Source organism: Cyprinodon variegatus, unplaced genomic scaffold, assembly GCF_000732505.1.
Source record: "Cyprinodon variegatus isolate N-32 unplaced genomic scaffold, C_variegatus-1.0 Scaffold290, whole genome shotgun sequence".
NCBI classification, from domain to species: domain Eukaryota; kingdom Metazoa; phylum Chordata; class Actinopteri; order Cyprinodontiformes; family Cyprinodontidae; genus Cyprinodon; species Cyprinodon variegatus.
The window spans coordinates 730366-754410 of record NW_015150743.1 but is presented as its reverse complement, the minus strand read 5'-3'; the positions used below and the strand labels follow the sequence as shown (position 1 = coordinate 754410).

At 36.3% G+C, this 24045-nt stretch overlaps 1 protein-coding gene across 2 annotated transcripts in view; it reads right to left on the bottom strand.

Moving 5' to 3' along the window:
- The window catches only part of slc39a11 (solute carrier family 39 member 11), a 230199-nt gene that overhangs the window by 202772 nt on the left and 3382 nt on the right, over positions 1 to 24045 (bottom strand). For both annotated transcript variants that reach the window (XM_015383625.1, XM_015383626.1), the window contains exons 2-3: positions 20137 to 20254; positions 14098 to 14136 (exon numbers count right to left, since the gene is read on the bottom strand). In XM_015383625.1, the coding sequence (XP_015239111.1) occupies positions 14098 to 14136; positions 20137 to 20244 (147 nt within the window). In that variant the 5' untranslated portion in view covers positions 20245 to 20254. The remainder of the gene's footprint in view (positions 1 to 14097; positions 14137 to 20136; positions 20255 to 24045) is intronic.

Sequence of the window (24045 nt, the reverse complement as noted above, 5' to 3'; positions counted from 1 at the left end):
ATAAAAAAAAAAACGTAGGAGTCTACAACATTACAACAGCCGAAATAAAAAATTAAGCACTCTGGGGCATTTTGAAGGACCATGGTGATTCTTGAAATAAAGGCAAGTTACCACAGGAAAGTATTTACAATAATAATTATTTGGATAATGAACCAGATGATCTATTTTGTTTCTGCGCAGAAACTAAATAGATCATCCTACATCATCCTAAACAATTAGTCTATATCTTAATTTAAGCAATAAATAAATTCATAAATGAAAGACATGACTTCCTAGTCCTAAATGGTAGTTACGGCCATGAAAGCAATTACTTTTAATGTAGTTGACTTTTAGATTTCTCACATTAAAGAGGCAATTACTATTAATGATGTTTAGTGCTTTAAATCCAAACAACACACAAGGGCCAGAATGGCCTTCTGTTCACCTATAGATTTCAGCTAATGTCTTGGCTCTCCATGTCCGTTTCCACCTCCTTTTTTGTGTGTTTTTAAAATATTTTACCTAGTTTATTTCATATTATTAAATAAACATTTTTAATGGAAACTGGGGTTGCTACTGACAACTGATAAAAATTGAATATCAGTTGCATGAATTCTTCATTAGTTTTGGAAAATGGTTGGGTGTTCAATTCTCATCTTACCCACTATACATAGAATGCATTCTCCTGAATAACATGGAGAAAATAAGCAATTTTCTATATGCAAAGTCAGTACAGTGGTGTGAGCCTGATGAATTTATTGCATCTAGAAGTAATACCTAAATGAAATATTCATTCATGTCAGATTTTTTGGGGGGTGGGGGCTCAATCCCACATTTATAGTGTGTTGGCTGGTCAGGCTTAATGCCTGCAGGCTGAAGTCAGGCTGGATTTACTCAGCTTGATCAACACAACATTTTATAACCTTTAACTGTATTTTTAAATCTTGTATGGAAGTGGGACAAGAAGTCATTATTGTATGATGGAGAATGCAAACATTTTCTTTTCAGACTTGCTGACAGCACTTAGTTGCATAAGAATGGAAAATTTCTCCAATACTTTAAAATAGAAAAAAAAAATTGTACACCCTCTTTATTCCTTATTTGTTATAAATTACCTTGTGCTAAAATATCACGGTTGTGTTATTCTTATGTTATTACACCTACGTTTGCCAACTGAAGTTAAGGATATTTTTATTTTCATTCTAGTCTAAACTACTTTAAAATATAGATTCTTTAAATATCTTTTTTTTAAATAGATAAAATCTTTTCTACATCCCATAAACCAAATTAAACCATGAATCAGAATGGAATTCCTACTGAGCTGTTCTATTACCCAACTCCCATTTTTTAGAGATTTATTTAAATAGACTGTAATCTGTATTTTATGTGTATGGGAAATAACATTGGTTCTAATATTTCCAATATGTTTTAAGTGGACAATATAAATATTAGTCATTGACTTGGTAATATAGAAAAGCTGATTGCACCAACACTTGTAGGTAAACATAGTTTTTAACCCAACCATGAGAGCCACATGCTCTCAAAGAAACTATGACTTTTAGCCAGCGGTTCATTTCTAATGGTCAGTAATAAAGGTAAATAAGCACAATGCTTTCAAGACAGACCAGTGTTAAAAAAACAAACAAAAAAAACTGTATGATTGTATTTTGTTTAGGTACTTAGCAATTGAAATACAGAATTGATTTCTGCATCTTTGAGATGTTGTCTCTTGGTATCACTTTTTATACACCATAGATTTCGTAATAAAACAGTACTTGACATGGGCGGATAAACTGAACCCTGCTGTTTTGCCAGACTGATGTCAGTGATTTGACTACAAAGCTTCTGCTGTAATTTAACACATAGTGGCATGGCAGGGATCCATTCAAATAAAACACAGGGCAGCTTGAAGTGTCACTTCCAAAAGCAGCCTTGCACAGTCAGCTGTTTATGGCTGAAGCTTTTGTTATTCTTTTGTTTGTTGGCACAGATTCAGTTTATACTGAATTAGTTCTTAGTAGTATATTTCTTGTATGAAATGGGCTGTGGACAAGATCTAAATAAATTCCACCCTCCAAATCTGGTGTCAAAATTTTTTATAATGCATTAAAAACCATGTTCCTAAATACTTATATTTAGAATTAGACAACATTTACTGTAATTTTATATACACAGAGTGTATGCAAAGCAGTGTATGCAAAGCAGTCATCTGGCAGTCTTTTACGACCATAAAAACTCAATCTTTTCAATATAGTTAAACATAAATACAGCTCTCCGCATCATCATCTGCCATTGTTGTTGTTTTTCTTGCAGCTTCTGCGTAACAAGACGCAGAATATTGACCTTTGTCGGGTATTAATGACATTCAGGTTGGATGAATCCGACCTGGGCGTTCAGACACAGGTCACATTTGAAAAGATCAGATTTGTATCGGATTCAGGACCACATAGCCAAGTGGCGTGGGTCGGATTGGAAGAAATCGGATCTGTGTTGTTCAGACTGTCATGAAAAGATCAGATCCAGGTCGCACATGGGCAAAAGAATCAGATTTGGTTCACTTCAGGCTGCGGTGTGAACGTAGCCCTAGAGTTTTTTCAACATTCAGCTGTCTAATGGCGGTGGTGAAGAAGCTATTTTGGAATCTGCTGGAGCTGCATTGAGTGCTGCGAAGAGGCTTCATATTTTTGAAATTCAACGCTCAAGTTTTCATATAATCTTGTATATTATATCATATAGCATCTTAATAAAAAATAAGGTAAAGAACTTTTGCATTGCTATTTTACCATTTGGACTTGTTTACATAAAATCTATTTCACTCCAAAACACTTATAGCTGTCAAATAGGGATTAGATTAACATAAACCAAATAAAGATTTTTAAAAATGAAAGCATGTGAGAGGTTTGACAAGTGTACTATTTGGGGGAAAAAATAATATCATCGGCCAAGTTTTGCCATTGGTGTTTATATGTTAATCATAATTTACTTCACAGGAAAAGCAAACCAATTGAGATAAATAACGACAAAATATGAATGATATATCATATCAGAGCATAAAGCATTGTAACTAATAACTCACACAGAAGGGCACACCGAATAGATTGAAGCATAGGATTAAAGCAGCACTGTGTGACCTTTAGCCACTGGTTAAACATGTTATGATTCTGGCCTGTTAGTCTGCATTACCCCTGTCTGTGTTTGAACCACTCTGGGTAATTTGCAGCAATCATAGTTTCCCAATGTGTTCCCCCTCCTTGCAATCTATTCACATCTGTTGATCTGGCCTTACATATTGCTCTCTGATTGAGAAAAGTGCCAGATTATCGAAAGCCAAATTTCCAGCATCCCTACCTTGCTTAGTTAGCTGAAAAGATAATCCTGTTTCTGTTTCCTGGATTCGCTTAACCTTGTGTCTGTAGCTCAGTTGGATCAAACCCTCACATTAAACTAAGAATTCATATTCACACTTTATCAGTCCACAGTGATATCACCCCTCTGTCATTAGCCAGCTATACTAAGGAGCTGAAATTCTGTTTCCCCGCTTTCCTACTGATTCTGAGACACTGCTTTTTTTTTCAAAATTTTTCTCAGCCAAAAGTTCCTGCCCATCCACTATCGTAGCTCTCTCATGTCCAGGATTCATGATTCACTGCTGGTTGCTTCCTGCTGTTCTGTAAACACACATTTTAAAAAATATTGGTCAATCTGTTGCATTTGGCTGAACTTTTGCATCCTCAGTGTAATCCATTAAAAGACCTGTAACTTCAAGCTTTAGCATTGCTGAAACAATTCACAAGAATTTACTGTCACAAAATGAAATGGTCTCCCTTTGTGTTTTGGAATCTCATAGCTGACCACTTTGGACCATCAGATTAAGAAGTAATTGAGTTACATATAAAGGCCTCAAGATTAAATCCTACACCAGAGAACCGATCGGGTAATTGCCATCCGTTTTTTGCCTTACAGCAAAAGTTAGGTTTAGCTCTCATGCTTAATAGGCGCTCAGACTGCAGTAAAGGAGTACTTTAGGTCACATGTCTTATTCAGCGACAGATCCTACCCTCTCAAGTCATATTGGTGTTATTTTGAAAAGCGCATCCTACGCAGAATATGGATACACACCAAGTACAGTATATTGATGTGAAAAAGTATTTAACATGTCTTAACTTAAGCCAATACTTCTGTACAGGCTTACAAAGTGTTGTTCCAAATATTGGCTACCATTGTTTAATTTTTGTACTGGGAACAGCAAGTAAAGACGACTCAAATAACCTCAGGAGTCTACTATGGTCATACATGATCAGCAACAGTGCTATGTAGTTTGGGCCAAGACCATCTACTGCTTTATAGATATTTTTATCGTGGTACAGACCTATATGGATTTATTAATAGGCTTTATTTCATACTATAGGTTCAACTTTTAGTCAAAAAGAACTTCTAGGTTGTTGCCTGCTCTGTGGGCTTAATCTTAACCACTTATGGATATTCTGGACACACACTGTGGCAGCAGGGGACTGAGGTCATTTGGTGAGAAATAGATATTGTAACACATAATGCTTTATAATCCAAAAAAATGTGACCAAATAGGCACTTTCTAAAAGCCCCTCAAGAGTGTATTATTAAGGTATCCCACATCTTTGTTTGATGCTTTGTTTCATTAATACCAGAGGTAGTTATATAGAACCTGCAACGGTTAGTACCGTAGAAAACATCTCTGCACCCTTTTCTAATGAGTCAGACGAGTGTTGCAATCATTTATATCAAACACAAAGATCTACCAAATAGACGTTTTTGATACATCCACATTAAATTATATAGCATTGAAAAACTTAACTACCCTAGCAGTATGTGTGACTTAGGAGGATATGAAAAAACTTTTCTTTTTAAAATCAAATCAGGTCCAGATTTAGTTCAGCTGCCTTTGCAGCAATCTCAGAGAAAATGGTATGGATGGTAATGGATATTGACCTTTTGTTGTTTAGAAATGACACAGGTGTTCCTGTAAGATGATTTATAAGTGGCAACACTTAAGACAGAAATAAGTTTTTAGCACATAATATATATATATATATATATATATATATATATATATATATATATATATATACATACACACACATACATACATATATACAAGCATATACTGTACACTTGCATACATATAAATGTATAGAATGGCACAGGGAAGAGGTATTAAACACACTTTCTGAAATATATTTAATACCTTGTACAAAAGCCTTTGTTGGCAATGACAGCTTCAAGAGGCCTCCTGTATGGAGAAATTAGTTGCATGCATTGCTCAGTTGTGATTTTGTTCGATTCTTCCACACAAGAGAGGGCCTCTTCTATTAACTCTGAACTTTAGTTACTTCCTGGTTGACGGCAGCAGATGTCTCTGCACATCTTTTCATTCATTCTTCCTTCAATTATCTGAAGTTGGCCGTTACTATATGCTGTAAAACAGCCCCACACCATGATTTCCACCTCCATCTCTGTTAGTATGGCGGGTTTCGAGTGGTGTGCAGTGCCATTTGACGGAGAAACATAATGCTGATTAAGATTCTCAGTCATCCAGTTCATATTGACTCCAAAAAAGTTTTTAAAAAAAATCAACTGGACTTTGTTTCCAAGTTTAAAGTCAAACTTGGAAATAAAGACCAGTGTATACATACACCACACACTATTTTTTTGTTTTCTAGGCAGGTAGATACCGCACCACAGAAAGCCCCCCCGATACAGCTATATTAAAGGAGAAGTTCGGTTTTTTACACTTTAAGCCCATTTTCTGTAGTGTCCAGGATGAAATCGAATGATCGACACCAAAAGTTTGANGGGGCTTGAAAATTCCCCCTTGTCCAAAGTGGGGAATGACAGAAAAAGTTTGAGAACCACTGACTTAAGCCAATACTTCTGTACAGGCTTACAAAGTGTTGTTCCAAATATTGGCTACCATTGTTTAATTTTTGTACTGGGAACAGCAAGTAAAGACGACTCAAATAACCTCAGGAGTCTACTATGGTCATACATGATCAGCAACAGTGCTATGTAGTTTGGGCCAAGACCATCTACTGCTTTATAGATATTTTTATCGTGGTACAGACCTATATGGATTTATTAATAGGCTTTATTTCATACTATAGGTTCAACTTTTAGTCAAAAAGAACTTCTAGGTGGTTGCCTGCTCTGTGGGCTTAATCTTAACCACTTATGGATATTCTGGACACACACTGTGGCAGCAGGGGACTGAGGTCATTTGGTGAGAAATAGATATTGTAACACATAATGCTTTATAATCCAAAAAAATGTGACCAAATAGGCACTTTCTAAAAGCCCCTCAAGAGTGTATTATTAAGGTATCCCACATCTTTGTTTGATGCTTTGTTTCATTAATACCAGAGGTAGTTATATAGAACCTGCAACGGTTAGTACCGTAGAAAACATCTCTGCACCCTTTTCTAATGAGTCAGACGAGTGTTGCAATAATTTATATCAAACACAAAGATCTACCAAATAGACGTTTTTGATACATCCACATTAAATTATATAGCATTGAAAAACTTAACTACCCTAGCAGTATGTGTGACTTAGGAGGATATGAAAAAACTTTTCTTTTTAAAATCAAATCAGGTCCAGATTTAGTTCAGCTGCCTTTGCAGCAATCTCAGAGAAAATGGTATGGATGGTAATGGATATTGACCTTTTGTTGTTTAGAAATGACACAGGTGTTCCTGTAAGATGATTTATAAGTGGCAACACTTAAGACAGAAATAAGTTTTTAGCACATAATATATATATATATATATATATATATATATATATATATATATATATATATACATACACACACATACATACATATATACAAGCATATACTGTACACTTGCATACATATAAATGTATAGAATGGCACAGGGAAGAGGTATTAAACACACTTTCTGAAATATATTTAATACCTTGTACAAAAGCCTTTGTTGGCAATGACAGCTTCAAGAGGCCTCCTGTATGGAGAAATTAGTTGCATGCATTGCTCAGTTGTGATTTTGGTCGATTCTTCCACACAAGAGAGGGCCTCTTCTATTAACTCTGAACTTTAGTTACTTCCTGGTTGACGGCAGCAGATGTCTCTGCACATCTTTTCATTCATTCTTCCTTCAATTATCTGAAGTTTGCCGTTACTATATGCTGTAAAACAGCCCCACACCATGATGTTTCCACCTCCATCTCTGTTAGTATGGCAGGTTTCGAGTGGTGTGCAGTGCCATTTGACCGAGAAACATGATGCTGATGAAGATTCTCAGTCATCCAGTTCATACTGACTCCAAAAAAGTAAAAAAAAAACAATCCAATGGACTTTGTTTCCAAGTTTAATGTCAAACTTGGAAACAAAAGCCCAGTGTATACTTACACCACACGCTATTTTTTTGTTTTCTATACCGCACCACAGAAAGCCCCCCGATACAGCTATATTAATCACCTGTACAACTTAGAGTAAAGGAGACCCTTCAGAACCAGACAGCTAGGCACTCCAGGTAGCAGTTGTTTATATTTCTATTATTTATTTATGAAACAATATTTCATCTGGTGACATTTGGATAAAGTCTAAGCAGACATTGCACTTGTTCTTAGGACATCTTTCCCTTTTCCCTTATCTGAAAGGGGTCAAATTTTTGGAAACATGGAGGTGACATCGAGCAGGTTTTTTTTTTTCGCCTTTCAACATCAGTTTTCCTGATCATATTCAGATAGAGCTAACCGAGCTAAGGAATAAGTCATGTTGCTGCAACATGTCTCCCCTGAAGGCTGGCCAAGCATTAAGAAACATGCAAATGTAATGTTATCTTTGTTCAGCACCACTTATGTTTATGAGCAGACCTTCAGTGTAATGAACCTTAACAAGCGAATAAGAAGCACTACGATTGACACCTACAGAACACACAGCCAGCCGAAACATGATATGGAGAAACGAATAAAAGCCAGAGAACAGCTTCACATTTTGCAGTAGCTTCAATAAGTTGTTTTGATGTCCAAAAACCACTTTGAAGCATTTTATACTACATGTAATTGTAATAAAATTTTAGATATTTGTTTTAAAAGGTCATATATAGGAGATATATTCATAAGACCTTATGTTCTATAATATCCCCTATTAAATAAAGAAGGTTTAATACTTTTATTAAAAAAAATATACTGAATTTACTAACAATTGTATTTGATTTTATATTATTGCATTTGGCAAGCTTTAAAGAAATTTTCAGTTTGGTCCTATCAGTAAAGAAGTTTAGGCATCCTTGGTCTTGACATTTTAAAAAGACCGTTTTCTCTTAAAGTCCGTTTTTTTATGTTGTAACAACTGAAAGACTGGGGATCCACACCTAAGAACAGTGCCTGCTGGGGGATTTATCTACAGGATTTATCAGACCAAAAAAAAGCCAGCTGAAGGCATTAATACTCTGAAGAATTAATTATTAAAGGAATAAACATCCTAGAAGGAGACGGTGATAAAAGATATTGACAGAATTCTTACAGTTCAAGTACCTAATCAAAGAAAGTTGGGTTTTTAGGTTGGCTTGCAGTGGATATCATGCCCACATTGTTTTTTTATTCTTTTTTTTTTTTTTTCATGGCTTAAGCAAAATGTCTGCTGTTGAGTTGGTTGTCAGTTAACTGTAAACCTCTGGTTCAGATACGCTTGAAAAACTTTTTGAAAAACAGTTTTGCTTAGTTTTGCAGATGCTGCTACATCCCCACTTCCTAACATTAGACATTGTCAGGAGTTTAACAATAAGGTAAAGAAAAATAAGCTAGAAAGAGGAGTAAAAGAAAAAAAGGTCTATGTAGAAATTAATCATAGGTCATTAGGCTTCACAGCTAAGGGACAGTGTGCTCTGACACAACATGACGTGATAATGTAGGGTGAGAAAAGCTGTTTTTTCCTTTCTCTGAAGTCTGTGTGCATGAGTTTCCATTTGTAATCAATCCTGTTTGCGCCCATGTGATTGAATGTGTCAGAATGTGTTAATGGGCTTGTTTAAGCTGCTGTGAGATGAAGGTTCGAATGCCTTAACTAACAAAGAGAAAGAACATTCCCCTGGTCCTTTCTGTCTTTGTAAAACTTTTTGGAAGGAAGTTTAGTTTAGTTTAAAGGATTGCATAAAGTTTAGATTAGATTTAAGGTGAGGTATGTACTGATAACAGTTATGTTAAGGGTTGTGGCCAGGGTTAGGCATTTTAAATGAATGAAAAATTAATAGAATTCAAGGAAAAGTCCTTATAAAGATAAAAGATTGTGAACATGTGTGTTTGTCATGACTCCTGGGGGTGCAGTTTAGTGAAGGACCTGGATGCTAACATCCAGACAGGAGATAAGTGAATATATAAATACCAAAATACATGATTGATAACTATGGTTAATTGTAATTTATTCTTACATTTTTCATATTGATATACTTTCAGTCTGAATTGCGATCCATATTTATGCTTTTTGGTTTGTTTTTTATATGTTTACATACGATATTATCTATTTATTTAAATCAAAGTCTAAAAAACATGTTTTCCGGATTTAGTGAGTAATGTTTCAGTTGAGCCTTCAGTGGTTGCGCTTCTGCAGAAATGTTGCCATGTCTACCCCAAAAAATAGGTCCGACAGCTGCAGTGGATCTAGAATGCTGCTGCTGGCATCCTCACTAAGAATCTCACAGAGAATCTACCTTAAAATTCTTGTGTTAGTCTATAAATCACTGGAAGGCTTGGCTCCAAAATACATTACAGGCTTGCTGTCAGTGGATCAACCCCGAGACCTCTGAGGTCTTCTGTCTGAAGTCGTCTCTGAATACCCAGAACCAGAACCAAACAGCATAAAACAGGGTTTAGGTGGTATGTTCCACAAATTCTGTAACAAACTCTGTAAAAGATGTAAATCCAGAATAAATACATATATACATAAACATACATACATCTGATTATAATGATTAACTTGTATTCTTTTCAATCATTTGTTTTGCCTCTATGCCATTGCAATGTAGTTTTCTTTTTCTTTTTTGTTTCCTCCTGTACGACATTTTGGATTTTGTCTTGCCACTGAAATCTGCTATATCAGTTAGCTTGCCTTGCCTTAAATCAATTTATAGTAGTGTGGACATAATCCATAATCTATTTCAGTCCTTCAGAAACCAAACTTTAGCATATAAATATATATTTATATATATAGTTTTTACTGTGTTATTAAAGGTTATTGGTTTATTAAAAGTTATTTGTTTATTAAGCCCATTTATACCAAATAAAACCCTCTTGGTTGGCTGTTTATCATTGGCAAGTTTTCTGCAGCCTGTTCCATTGTTTGCTCAGTGGTTTCAACCTTTTGTACATTGGTCAATCCTTCATTTATTTGATCAACGGGATGATTCCTTCCCAATTGCCGTTGTTTTCATAGTATGCATTATACTAAACAGAAAAGAATAACAAGCAACTTGTAATAAAATATTCTTCAGGCATCTAAGCAAGTGCTAAATCAGTGGGGATAGAGCCGGGGGCGTTCAGTCCTGGAGATAAAGCTCTAAACTACTAAATGTGTAAGTGCACTGGATTTACTGATGAGTCAGGTAATAGAGTGTAATTGATTAGCAGCACCTGGATGATGCTGCTGCTGCTGCTGATTGTGCTTTACATTCCAGCACAAACAGGATGGATAATCAGAGCTGGAAATAAAATGGCCAGCCTTCAGTCTCAAACCATTCAGGCAGAGGAGGAAGGCAAAAAAATAAACCAACAGGCAAAACACACAGCTTACAACTAAATAAAGTCACAGTTATCATGTCAAACCTTAGAATGAAAAATAAAATGTTTTAAATATTTGCTATAAATACAACTCATTTAGTACTGTGCGTTTTGGCTGTCTCCTCGCTCAACAGACCTCAATCAAATGACTGAGTCAATAGCCTCTAGATTGTGAAGACATGTTGAGGACCCATGAAGTCGTCTGACTCAGCTGTGCTGGAGAAGGGACACATGGATGAAATCCAGGACAATGACCTTTATCTATTTACATTTGGAACAGAAATGAGATTGATTTTTTTAAGCCACTATCTTAGTTAAATATTAAAGTTAAACTGAAATAGGCTTAAGTAAGAACAGTTTTCCGATCTGGTGTCCTTTATCAAGGTCTAAAGAATTACCAACAAAAATATGCATTGAAGCTGCAGTAGGGAATTTTCAGAAAACTGTGAACTTAAGGGCTGGTTATACTCCCCATAGCAGTGTGTCGCAGTGAGCTTGGCGCAGACATTTTTGATTTATGCTCAATTCGTTATGGGTCTAGATACGGCCGAGGCGGTGAGGAAGTGGGGGCAAGTTTGTCCGACAACGGAGGGATATGATGGCAAAAAAGAGCAGGGATCCAGGTGGAAAAAGGGTCCCAGCGTTCTCGTGCACCTCGCTCTTCTAGCTGGTCAAACTTCACGAGTGGTTTTTCATAATTGCGGTCATAAAAACAAAACAAGCCAGCCTCCTGTCTGCAGTCACCTGCAATTTGGGGGAGGTGTAGCAGAGTGTCTGCCGAGGGGGCGGGGACGTCTTTGCATTCACTGCGACCCCTACGCATACAACCTAGTTTCGAAGTATAAATCAGCCTTTAGTCTGAAAATTTAAACAAGCAATACATACTACATACATGTTCCTCCCCCTTTCTGATAAACAAACAAACAGCTATGGTACATTCAGGGATGGAAAATAAATGATATGCTTTAAGGGCTGATTAGACTTCTGCAACCGCACACATCTAATGTCGCTTGGGTCTGGTCGCAAACCAGTTAAGCTGGAATTTTTAGGGACACAAAGCAGTTTCCCACCTAAGCGCAAGGAGGAGCCTATTCAAGAAGTTGCGAGAACTTCGGCGGATGGTCACGAGAATTTTGTCTGTTTATCTGTTTTAGCTAATAAAAAAAATCTAACTTTTTTTAAATCACCAACTGCACCTTTTAATACTATAAATATGTTCTGTATTTACTGTAAGGACATCCTTATCTTTTTGACCTTCAATCTATCTCCAGCTTGTAAAGACTGTTTTTGTTTGTTTGTTTGTTAGTTTCTTAAATAACATGAAGGTCACACTGATCTTTCTCCATCCTTTTCCCATCTGCACTCCAGACCCTCAGTGATAATAGGTTGACTGGTTGGATTTTGTTCACTAAACAAGCCAAATGCTGAAGTCAGCCAGTTTCCTGGTGCATAAAGCAAAGCTGAAGTGAAAGGTAACCACTTTGACGGGAAAGCTTCATTGCAACAATAAATTGTATATTTTACCAGCCTTCTCACGTACAAAGTCATGATTGTGTTTGTAATGGGAAATATCACGTGAACCTTTCATGTACTTTTACCTCCTGATGAGTCCTAAAACCTTTTCAGATCAATCAAAACAATAAATACAAGCTGAAAAGAAAACAATATTTTAAAAAAAGATGCAATGTATAATGTTATAACAGCTTTACCAATGTCAAATGCAATTGACATTGTCAAATGCAATTTACAAACTGAAAATAGTGAAAAACATGAAATATTATACATATGAAAGAAATAGTCAAGTAAAAATACATGCAAGTTAAATAGGGACTATGTGCTTATTGGGTAGGTTTTTAGCTTATAAAGGAACTCTAGCAAAATACTGGAATTAATCTGTTCACCTTAAAAACCAAAACAGAGGTAAAACAAGTAAAAATGTAGGAAACCAAAAAGGCAATATGATTCTAAAGGGAAGACTGGCTATAATCATTTAGTTTTAGGTTTAGCTCATCAACTATCTGAACCTGTAATTACCAGGTAATTAATTAGAATATTGAGGGGTGGCATTTCAGTTTTACCAGAACTGGATTCATTTTTGGTTAGACACACCAGCACAGTCCCATATCATTTGGAAGTCATTTGGGAGGCTGGATTTAGAGTCTGTAACCATGTAGTTTGTTTACCAGAACTGGATTCCTTTTTGGTTAGACACACCAGCACCGTCCCATATCATTTGGAAGTCATTTGGGAGGCTGGATTTAGAGTCTGTAACCATGTAGTTTGTTCATTTAAAATCCTTTAATAAATATTTTCAAATTAAAAAGACTCTTCTAGAAGCAAATGCTTTGGAAAATTGCAGAAATGTTATAATTTATTGCAGTCTCATCCTTCTGTTGGTTTTAGTTTGGGGGGGGTTCAATAAATAGACAAAAGGTTCTCATACCATTTAATTTTTCATATTTAACTTTTTTATCATTTATTTTCATCTTTTTTTTAAACTCCATTCATAGATCTTATAAATAGTTTATCTTTGTAACTATAAACGTCATAAATTATTAGTTTTAACGTCTTTTGAATATTTGTTGTCCCTATCACCTCTGACCATATGGCTTAGAACCTTGTCTTTATTTTATGAACACTCTCAAACTGCCTGTATAAAACATAATACAATTTTAGTAGGAGCATTCCTTAACATTTGGGCAGCACCAAGTGCAAGAAATTGCACATGCACTTTTTTTCAGCCCTTATTCTGAATCTTTAAAAATCAGATGTTAAATATGAAAAAAAGCACTTGGTACCTGTAGCTTTTCTAATAAACTCTCTTATTTCTACAACAAAAATGTGACAGTAGGAGGATCGAGCATTTACTGCGGATACAAAGTTGGTGATTATGCTGTAGAAAAACAGGTTCTTTCTTTTTCTTCTATAAAAGAACAACATAAGCTGTATTTCAAGTCATAGTTTAAATTCATTTTTAAAAAAATCATAAGTAAAACCTTTAGAATGGCATTTTTGTTAACTGAATAGAGCATGATAATCTATTATCAGTTCAGATTTGTAACTGCAAAATATTTCCCTGTAAGAAATAATCAATATTTTTTTTTCCATTTGCAGCATAAAACCTCTGTACATGATAAGGCTAGGTTCAGCTTCCAGGAAAACTCTCACATTTAATTAAATAAAATGTGGCATCAGGAAGTGTCAGAGTTTATCGGGGTCTTAAAAAAAGACTCGGCGGGTTGCGATGAAACACATCAAACACCTTCAGAGAGCCGGAGCTGCCTACCTGCGCTGTAAGTATGTATGGCTGAAAGAGTGACTGTAAGGTTCAGAGGAAATCAAACTCACCCCGGCAGCAAAACCCAAACTTCCATCCAAGATCCGCTTCTGAATAGGGCAGAACAGAAAAGAAAATGCACACAAGTCAGATAAAATCAATGTGCTGAAACCTTGACAGCATAAAAGCTACCATTCAGTTAACCTCTTTGTGGAGACAACCTGGCAAACATTGCTAAGTGTCTAAAGAGCCAAATGTAGGAAACCAAAAAGGCAAGAAACCTCGTAGCAAAACAACTCAGATTTCACTTAGGAGGCTGCAACACAATCTCAACAAATCAAAAGGCCACAGAAGCAAGGGTAATTTCAGCTGAGAGAAGCCTAAAAGCAGAAAACAATGACTAACACAAGTATGTACATTTCCTTTCCTTTTACAGGTAAAACCAAAAATGAGTGCAGTTCACAAATGTTGTAGAAAAACATAAAAAATTCCAGCAATATGTGTTAGAAAATGACTCCCATCTGAAAAGCTTTGACATAAAATACATAGAAACCTCTGCAGACCTCTGCTGAATTGAAAATATGGAAAATAACACTTAAAATTGAACCTATATAAATTCATTTAAGTTCTATATACAGAATTATCTTTTATACACTCTGTTCTGATTTGTATTGGAAAAAAATATTAATGATTAATTTTTTATCCTTTATCTAAAGCACACCAAACTCTGAATAGAGAGGAAAGTAAAAAAAATCCAAATATCAAACATGTCTTTGTTAATATTCTACTTTTTTCTAATCCTAAGCTGTTTACAAACATAAAACCCTTACAATTAAAATGCAAAAGAGATTTTAATGTCAGGTGAGTAAAAAGGTTTCCTTCATTGCTGCTTGTGTTTGGTATTACTGAGGGTTAATGACCTTACCAATTCAAAGCCACTAAAACTTTCTGATGTTCCTTTCTTACAATTTAAGGGCCCTTGAATAAAATGCCAGATTGGTCTCCAGGGTAACCACATTTATTTCTGACCGGCTCCCCTCATCTGTGTGGGCTCACATATACAGTCATGAAAAACATCAATAAACCATTGTTTTCTTCTATTGTTTAAAATAAATGTTTATTACCTGAAGAATACAATAAAAAAAGGTGATTTAATCAGTTTTTCCTACAGGTCAGCAAGTGGACTGTTTGGAAAGTCGTGGTCTGGAAACTAAAAGACGCTCCTTATTCCAGGTCATTAAGCTGTTTTTTTTTTTTTTATTTAGTACCTTTTCAACCATTATAAAATATTTCCTAACTTTTGTGTTTATAAGCTGAGTTACAACTAGCAGAAGGACACGTCTGTCATGGCCCTAGGGGGTCTGTATAGCTGTCACTGACACCAAGCAACTGTAAGAGGGGTTGGCAGTGACCCTGCCACACAAAACAACCACAAATGTTCAGCTTTACAGCAGATGTCACTTCCTCCTCTTTCCCCATCCGATATAAAGACGGAGGTCTACCTCACTAAACAAGAATATGGTGCAAAGCCAATGTTTCTTATTTTCATCATCATCATATGATATTGCTTCACCACAATTAGCTTTACCTCATCGCTATTCATCTTTCACAGCCTCTGGAAATTTAAATTTAGCTCAATCCAATAGCAGGGAGATCAGGAATTTACCACAATATCGGCGGAATTTGAATTAAAATTCAATAAGGAGAGCGGAAGAGTTTTGGCTGTGAATTCAAACAGGTCGAGCCTTCTGTGGCTTTCACCGCCCGTACCCTCTGTCGCCTAGCAGTTGAATACTGGACTTTTAAAAAATGTTTCTTTTTACAATTTTTTTCCTTTTTTTTATTGGAAAGTGAGCAAAGACTACACTCATGAGAATACGGACTGGAATAACGGTGACAACCACCGAGAGTCTGAACAAATAAAAGCCAATAAAATGTAATGATATAGAAAGTAAATCTAAACAATGTATGTAAAAAAAAAAAAAAAAAAAAAAAAAAAAAAAAAAAAAAAAATATATATATATATATATATATATATATATATATATATATATATATATATGAAAAATCTCTTATATTCAACAACAAAGAATACTTAGTTAGGCGAATTGTGCAATATAATAATTAAAAAAATAAAAATCATAACAGATTTATTACCCACAATGGAGCTATATTAGAATCTCTCCTAAAATTACAGCCAAACTCATTTATACAGTAACAGATAAAAACATTTAGATAAATCAAACATTTCCGCCACATATCTGACTCAATAACCATTTAAAAAACTATTTTCATTCATTTCAGAGGGAACTATTCACATATTTGTTTTACATTAAACTGAACTTCCAATATTCACCACTGTTTGGCGGCAAGTAACCTTTTCCTTCTGATCACGGAGCAGCCGTCTTGCTTGGTCTCGCAATGAATCCTGGGATATCCAAGGATAGCTAGGATACATCAGAACCATCCTTCAAATCGGGCAAAAAGAAGGACGCATTTGTAGGCTGCATAACGAGGAGTCTTGGCATGCGAACAGGCCTCGGTGCCACGCTATGACGTAATCAGCCTTCAGAGGACGCAGCCCCTGAATTCTAATTTAGCCATAGTCTTTACCACGCTTGTCCTCATGGGCAATGCAGTCTTCCTTCAATTAAAACATTACAGCTTCTCTAAACTTGGGGAGCCAGAATTGGCCAAAATTAAAGGCTCTTTAGTTCTGCTTTAAGTAGAGTTGGGAAGCTAAAAGGCTTTAGCAGCATGTAGGTGAAGCAGCAGAGTAGAGGCTAGTTAACTAAACTCAACCCCTGGGTAATTTAAGGTCTAAACAAAGCTTGTTAGCAATTTAAACAAAGCTTGTAAGCAATTTATCCAAAAAGATGAACCCTCAAAGTGCTCTATCACTTCCTTTTTGTATTGTTCTTATTTAGCTGATCTAAATGTTAAAATATAAACATAAAGTATATAATGAAAACTGGAAAGTATTTAAATCACGATTAGGTACCAAACAAAAATGTAAAGCTTTGCCTTTTTTTTTTTCCTCTGTCATTCTGACACCAGCACTTTATTATGCTGAAATCTAACCAGGTTGGATTGTGGAGAATTAAAGTTATGCTCCAGTCTTTAAGCAATATTTACCACGAACATGTATTTAAATTCCTTTATTTTTAATGAGTCATGATATCAGATGGTGTGAAACACTACACAAACTCTGCTGCTTCCATTTTGGGTTTTTTATACACATCAAAAGCTACAAAGCGGCTTTCAGTGCTGCCACTGTTCTATTTGTTTTAAAATGATCAGATATATCAGAAATCTTAAGAACAAAAGAGAAACAAAATTAGTTTTTGTGCAAATGTAGGCGGGACAGTTCTGTGCAGGGAGTCGATCTAGTAAATCAGCACTAAGAGCCATTTAAAGAGTTAGCTTGTTTTTTTTCTCCAAATGATGGAATCAATCAGTCTGTTCTGTGAGAGTCATAAAAATGTAATTAAACATGACAGGCAATGAAATCAGTGGGCTATCTTAATTAGAAAATGGGACAGAGTGTTCTAGAAGGTCTAATAAAGCTTACACAAAACAGAGAGTAACGTGATGAATTGGACACTATTCCTCTCGGTGTGGCTCAGCAATTGTTAAAACATAAGGGCCTGACCTAAAAAAACTAAACTAAAAGTATAATAAAATATGTGTATGTATGTATGTATGTATGTATGTATGTATGTATGTGTATGTATAAAATACAATTTTTTTATTGAATAGAAAAAGCATGAGACAACAAATACATAAAACAAAAACGTCACCGTCTTCAGCCTCACAAACGAGCCTGATGCTAATGCTACTTGCTAATCAAGTACCATTACCATAATAAACATTCTTACTATCACGCAAACTGAGTCAAATTATTTTAGATCTTCTGTAAACATCACTTTTTAAAGTCTCGCCACGGATCCTCAGTCTGGACTTTGACTGGTCCTTTCTAATTGATATCTACACCATCCTTTTGTAGGATATTTACAGCAGCCATAGTGCTGGGGTAAAGTCTTCTCCAGCCTCCGATGGTGGATTCACACCGAATCCGATTCCATTTGGGTGCTGCTCTTTGCCTGACATATCCTCAGCAATTTGCATGGTCAGCCAAATGTTCCACATCCTGTCGCTTCCCTGTCTCAGCAATGGAGGGAACCATCTGCTGCTGGCTGGTTACAAGTCAGCGTTTTAGACCTGGTTTTACCAAGCGTCAGCGATGACACAAAGCATTGGTCACATCTCTGGCTGGCATTCCAAAAAAGTAGGGTGCTTTTGGTTCCAGGTACTCAGAGATTCACTTCCATACAGAAAGCCCACACTCTTATCTTCAGGTACCACAGAGTGCATGTCAGACTAAATAATACTACTTCAGTGATAGTTTCAAGGTGTTGCTTTATTGTATGTCTCGTACCATGTCTTTCAGTTGTGCTGTTCTTTTTGCATCTCGTTGCAGGTGATGAAGCAGACTGAAAATGTTTTTGTCTCTTTTCTATCTCCTCTTTCTTTCATCTTTTCTCTTTTTTTCTGTTTTTCCTCATTGCAGTGTCCATATAATCTGTAAAACTCCCTGCATAATTATAATAAAGCAATTTATATGCATGAAACAAGTGGAGCAACATGGCAATTGCCATACTGCTACACTAGTGAAAGTAAAATCTGTTGGGCTCTTTTTGGCATCAAGACAATTATTCTTATTGCCACATCATCAGACACGACACTGTTTAAAAAAAAAACTGGTTTAGCACACAACCTCAGTACATTTCAGATGTGTGGTCGGCTCTGGCTAACTACCCCTACTTCCTTTTTATTACAGCCAAGGGACAACTATACTACCATATACCATTTACATAATACCATCTAATGTGTTCAGTGTGAACGCACCGTGACGATGTACTTCTCTGTTTCCATATTCTAAACCACTCTCATTCTTATCCCAGTTCAGTGCAGTATTTCCACTGCAGGATGCTGCCAGCACAATGTTTTACTTTGGGGTGTGGGGTGTTTAAGCTGGTGTGTACAGTCAGTTTTTCACTACGCCTGGGTTTATGCACATCGTACAAATATTCTAAAAGGAAATTGTTTGCACAGAAATTTCATTTAAGGGGTATGAGTAAAGGGGGCTGATAGATGATTGCCACGGTTTTCATATGCTGCTTTTACTCTACAGCGGTGTGCTATGTACCTTGTGTTTACTTAACATATAAAATCACAAAGAAATTGAAGTTTTAAGGGTAACCAAAGCACTTCCATGTATTTTTTTCTTTTCACCGCAGTTCTGATCCATGGTTTGCTAATAAACAAAGATTTGAAAAAAAGAAGTCATATTTCACATGAGCAGGAAGTTATTAACTATTAAACTGCTGGGGGGCTTTTGAGACACAGTGATAACTGTCAAAGGTCTGGACTGATTGGATTAGAGGATTTAGCCTGTCATTGAAGGCTTGCTAAGGCAGCTTTGATCAAATTTCCAGTGTCATGTGTCAGTTGGTAACAGAGGGCCGCTGTCTGGCTGTTCTGTCATGGCCGATTGATTGATTGAGCTCCCCATCTAAAGGTCTAAAGGGACTCCACATTTTTTATCACTGGTTTGTTGCCTGCCAGACCAAGGCCCTTTATCATCTTGTCAATTTACCAAAAGACATCAGAAAAACATTCGTGTTAGGTGAATATCTACGTATTGTATTTCAGATTTTTCAATCCCTCCAGAAGCCTGGTTTTGCTTTGTTATGGTGCTTGGAAATCCTGGTGAAGTTAAATTAAGTTAAAGGTAAACTGATTCAGACTAAACAGAAATCAGAGCTAAAGCGCTCAGAAACCTCTCTTTGTCTGGACATCTCTGTGTTAATATGAGAAGCTAAGAAGGTTGCCTGCTAATCCACAGGAAAAAAGTTTGAATGGCGGTTGGAGATTCTGACTTAGCATACCAAACAGTGAGCTTAACCTGATAGCTGAGGGATTTTGTGTGGTATGGAGAAAGCCAAGGACTCCATTTCTCCATACCTTCAAGTTATCTCTAGTTTGGCATTTATGCATAAGTAACTCTTTCAACTGAATAAAGAATCCTTCATGCTAATAATGTTTACCTGCCGGCTGGAGAAGATGAAGACAAGGGCGGCTCCAGCAGCAGTCAGACCCCAGGTGAAGAGAGTACCCAGCAGGGCCTGGGTCACAGGGCTGTAGCCTTCCAGCATGGTGCCACACCTGGAAAAGTAGAATTAAAATCAGCCTTACCAATCTAGAATGTTAATATGAAGACAGACAGACAGACAGACAGACAGACAGACAGACAGACAGACAGACAGACAGACAGACAGATAGATAGATAGATAGATAAGGTTAATGGACCTGCTTGAAGGTGAACCTCCTCCATAGTCTCTTTGTCTTTTGACATTAGATCCTTATGATCCGTTTCCAAAGCAGGTTTTCTCCTAGGATCTACCTTCATTTAGCTCTACAGCCCTATTAATGCTACTCGTTTGATGAATGACATTTCTTGGTTTTGCTAACTAAATATAATTTAGTTCAACCCGTCATCACAAGGCATATTACAGAGACAATTCAACCAGATTATATAGTCAGATATGCTCAAAGTTTTCTATCTAAGGAAAACCAGCTGATTTCATCAACTCAATGACTAAGGCAATCCCTCACACCAAGCATGCTTGTAGCGACAATGGAGAGGAAAAACTCCCTTTAAACAGGAAGAACTTCAGCAGGACCAGACTCAGTGTGAGCGGCCATCTGCCGAGGTCGACTGGGGTTCAAGGAGACAGAAGCAGAGACACAAAAGGCAACTTTCAACTAGCCCCACTTAGGAGACTCAAAAGAGTCTCAAAAGAGTCTCCCAAGTGGTCTGTGGTTTTCCTTGGACCATGATGTCTTGGCGAATTTGCAGTTGTAACATCCTTTTCTTCATCATTAAACTGAATCGCGTAAACTTCCCCACAGCTTTGCACTGATTAATCTGCTTCGCTCCTTGGCCTTGTTCACTCATGTTCAGAACAGTTGGATTAATAACAAGGTTTAATAACACACAGGCTGATTCTGTTTGACTAGTTAGGTAATTTCTGCAGGTAATCGCCTAGTCGTTATTTAGCAGCAGTCTAAAATGCTCATTTCATTTATATTTCTAAATATGCTTTCAATTCTTCTTTTCTATCTTCTTTTTATATTACTAAAAGACAAAGATGTTTGTGGTTCTAACATAGGAAAACTTTAAATTAATAAACCATCTGCAACAACAGGTTTATTGTGACAAAATATTAATTATTGTATCTGTATAGTTTTGTTAACCAACATATAAATAATATTTTTATAGTTAAAGGTATAATGGAAGATTTTGGCGAATTTTTGAAAAGACCCGCTCCTCAACAAATAATGCACATGCACAACTCTGTACCCGCTCCCGACAGGAAAGTACTATTAAACATGTGCGTGAGCATGCATGAGTTCTCCTTATGCATGCTCTGTTTAAAAGTTGCTGTTTGCATCGCTCATACAAGCTTACTTTCCAAAAGAAGATTCAGTCAGACTCACCCACGCTAAGTGCAAATGGAGACGAGCATGTAGGACGGCCTTATGTAAACATATCACTAGAATGATTAACAATTGACCACTTATTTTGATGATCCACCCAGAAAAAGAACATCCTCCACTATACCTTAAGGCTTAAGTCAACACAAAAAGCATCAAAACTGCTTGATCATGAAAACCTTCTATGTTAGATAGCCAAGAATCATAAAGTAGCTGTAAATATGTGTTCTACAGCAAAAAATGGAGGGAACACAAAATTGAGGCCAACATACAAACATTGCAACATAAGCACGAACGACTCATACGGGACGTATGTGTGGCTGTGTGATCGACTCAATTGGGTGTTTGCTAGACTATCTTTTTCAGTTTGCTGTGAAATCCTTTTTTTCCCCACAACATTTGCACCCTCCAGCCCTGTAATGAAGTCAGACAAAGGAAAAGATCAAAGATAAAACAACAGAATGAACTACATCAGACTGACACCCTTTAAATCAACACGCGCGTGTCCTCAACCCGCACCATCATTGACCTTCTGGGATTGTTTTATCAAATTACGAAGCAAACAAGCATCTAATCCTGTTTGTTCTGGATTAGAATATCCTGGCTTTCCTTGTTTGCGTTTTTGTGGGAGTGGCCACACTGGGATCACATGATGGTGACAACCATCTAAAAAAACCTGTATAATCTAATGTGGTGGTTCAGATTGTTTAGAGAAGACAGTGCAGACGGTTATATTATGATATTATATGTAAGAAAAAAGAAGTGGTTTTGCCCCTATACACAGTTATCTACCAACTTCATGTTAATGTAGTTTTCATAATTGCAGATGCTTTGCAATTTTTTTTAAAGGCTTTTAGGATCTCCAACAGGGCAGATTGCTAATGTCACCACCAGTGCAGAGCTTAGTCAGCATTAGCAGAAGTTTGGCTGATGTGCATTTGCTCCTTTTAGGTGAACAACTTTAGGACATGCAGGAGTTGCTATTCTCCAAGCTACTGTAGTTAGCTGATAACATGGTAATTAATCTGGGGATTTTTCAACATACTGGAGAATCAGGTCACCAGACAGTAGGTTGAAGATAAGAACAATACAGCTTTGGCAGTTTGGTCAGCAAACATATAGATCATACCTGGATGTGGAGACAATGGTTCAGTTCTCTCAGGCCCAGGGTAGAGGGGGAGGCCCTGAACCAGCCCACTGCATTTATGAACAAACTATTTTTATATCTTATTTCTATAAAATTTTTCTGCAATTAAATACTGGTTTATTCTGAATCCATTTAAAATATTTTCCTATTATTACTTTCTATTATCCACTGCAGTATTAGGGAAGTACCCCCACCTGTCATTCCTTCACAATGATTATGCTGCTAAGGCAGCATCTTTAGAGTTCATCAAGCTGCAGGTAAAGACAGTAAAACACAGAAGATAAATGTTCCCCTCCTTCGTGGGTCAGGCAGAGGCTCCTTCGCACTAAACACAGAAACACTACAGCCGCTTTCACCTGAGAAATGCGCCACCGGAGCAGCATCACTCTGGTTTCCTCTAACCTGGATAAAGTCGACTTTCTGTCCAGGCGGTAACAGCTTAGTGCTCTGATGGAGCAAAACACTTAGCAGTTTCTGTCAAGAATTTGTTGTTTTTCTTGCTAGATGAAGTTATAATTAAGACCGGACCAACAGGTATCGTGGAGAGGTTGCCATGTTTGAATTTGAGCGATGTGGCTACCAGGCGTGTCTACAGCTGCATCAGACAGGTTCTGCTGTCAAGATGAATAAATAATCCTGCTGTACAGCCTCAACATGAAAATTCTGATCACAACATTTTTTGCCCAAATCTAAACATTTCACAAAAGCAGAAGTCTATAAATGGGATAAATTGCAAGTGAAGCGTGTATGAAAAGCCAAATGTGCCACATATTCATTAAATTAATAAGTGGCAAATTTTCTATTTGAAAATGTTAAAATATCAATATTACTTATGAAGCAAGATTACATAAATTAATATATTTTTATCCGAAAATAAATAAATTATTTGTACATTTTAAGGCATGCCCTTATTCAAAGATTGATAAATCAAGACTTTGAATATACTTTATACAATTACATATATTAATATATACCAAAACTTTATATATGAAATCTTTGCATTAATGTTAATAAAACATCTAAAAAGTTTTGATTCTTCTTAAGTTAACTACAGCTACTTAGTAAAAACACCTCTGACACAGCTAAAGCTTTAAAATATAACTTTGGTCGATGCAAAAAGTTTTTTACTCAAAAAATAAACAGTTCTTCTCCACAAATTATTTAGCTACCCATCGTCAAGTAATCTTTGCCACCAAACTAACTGCACTAAATCTATTTTAACTTTATTTGGCTAACCTGACTAATAAAAAAAAACAACTGATTAAATTGATTAAAGCTACGACGGAGTATTAGGGCCAGGCTAGAGATTTTT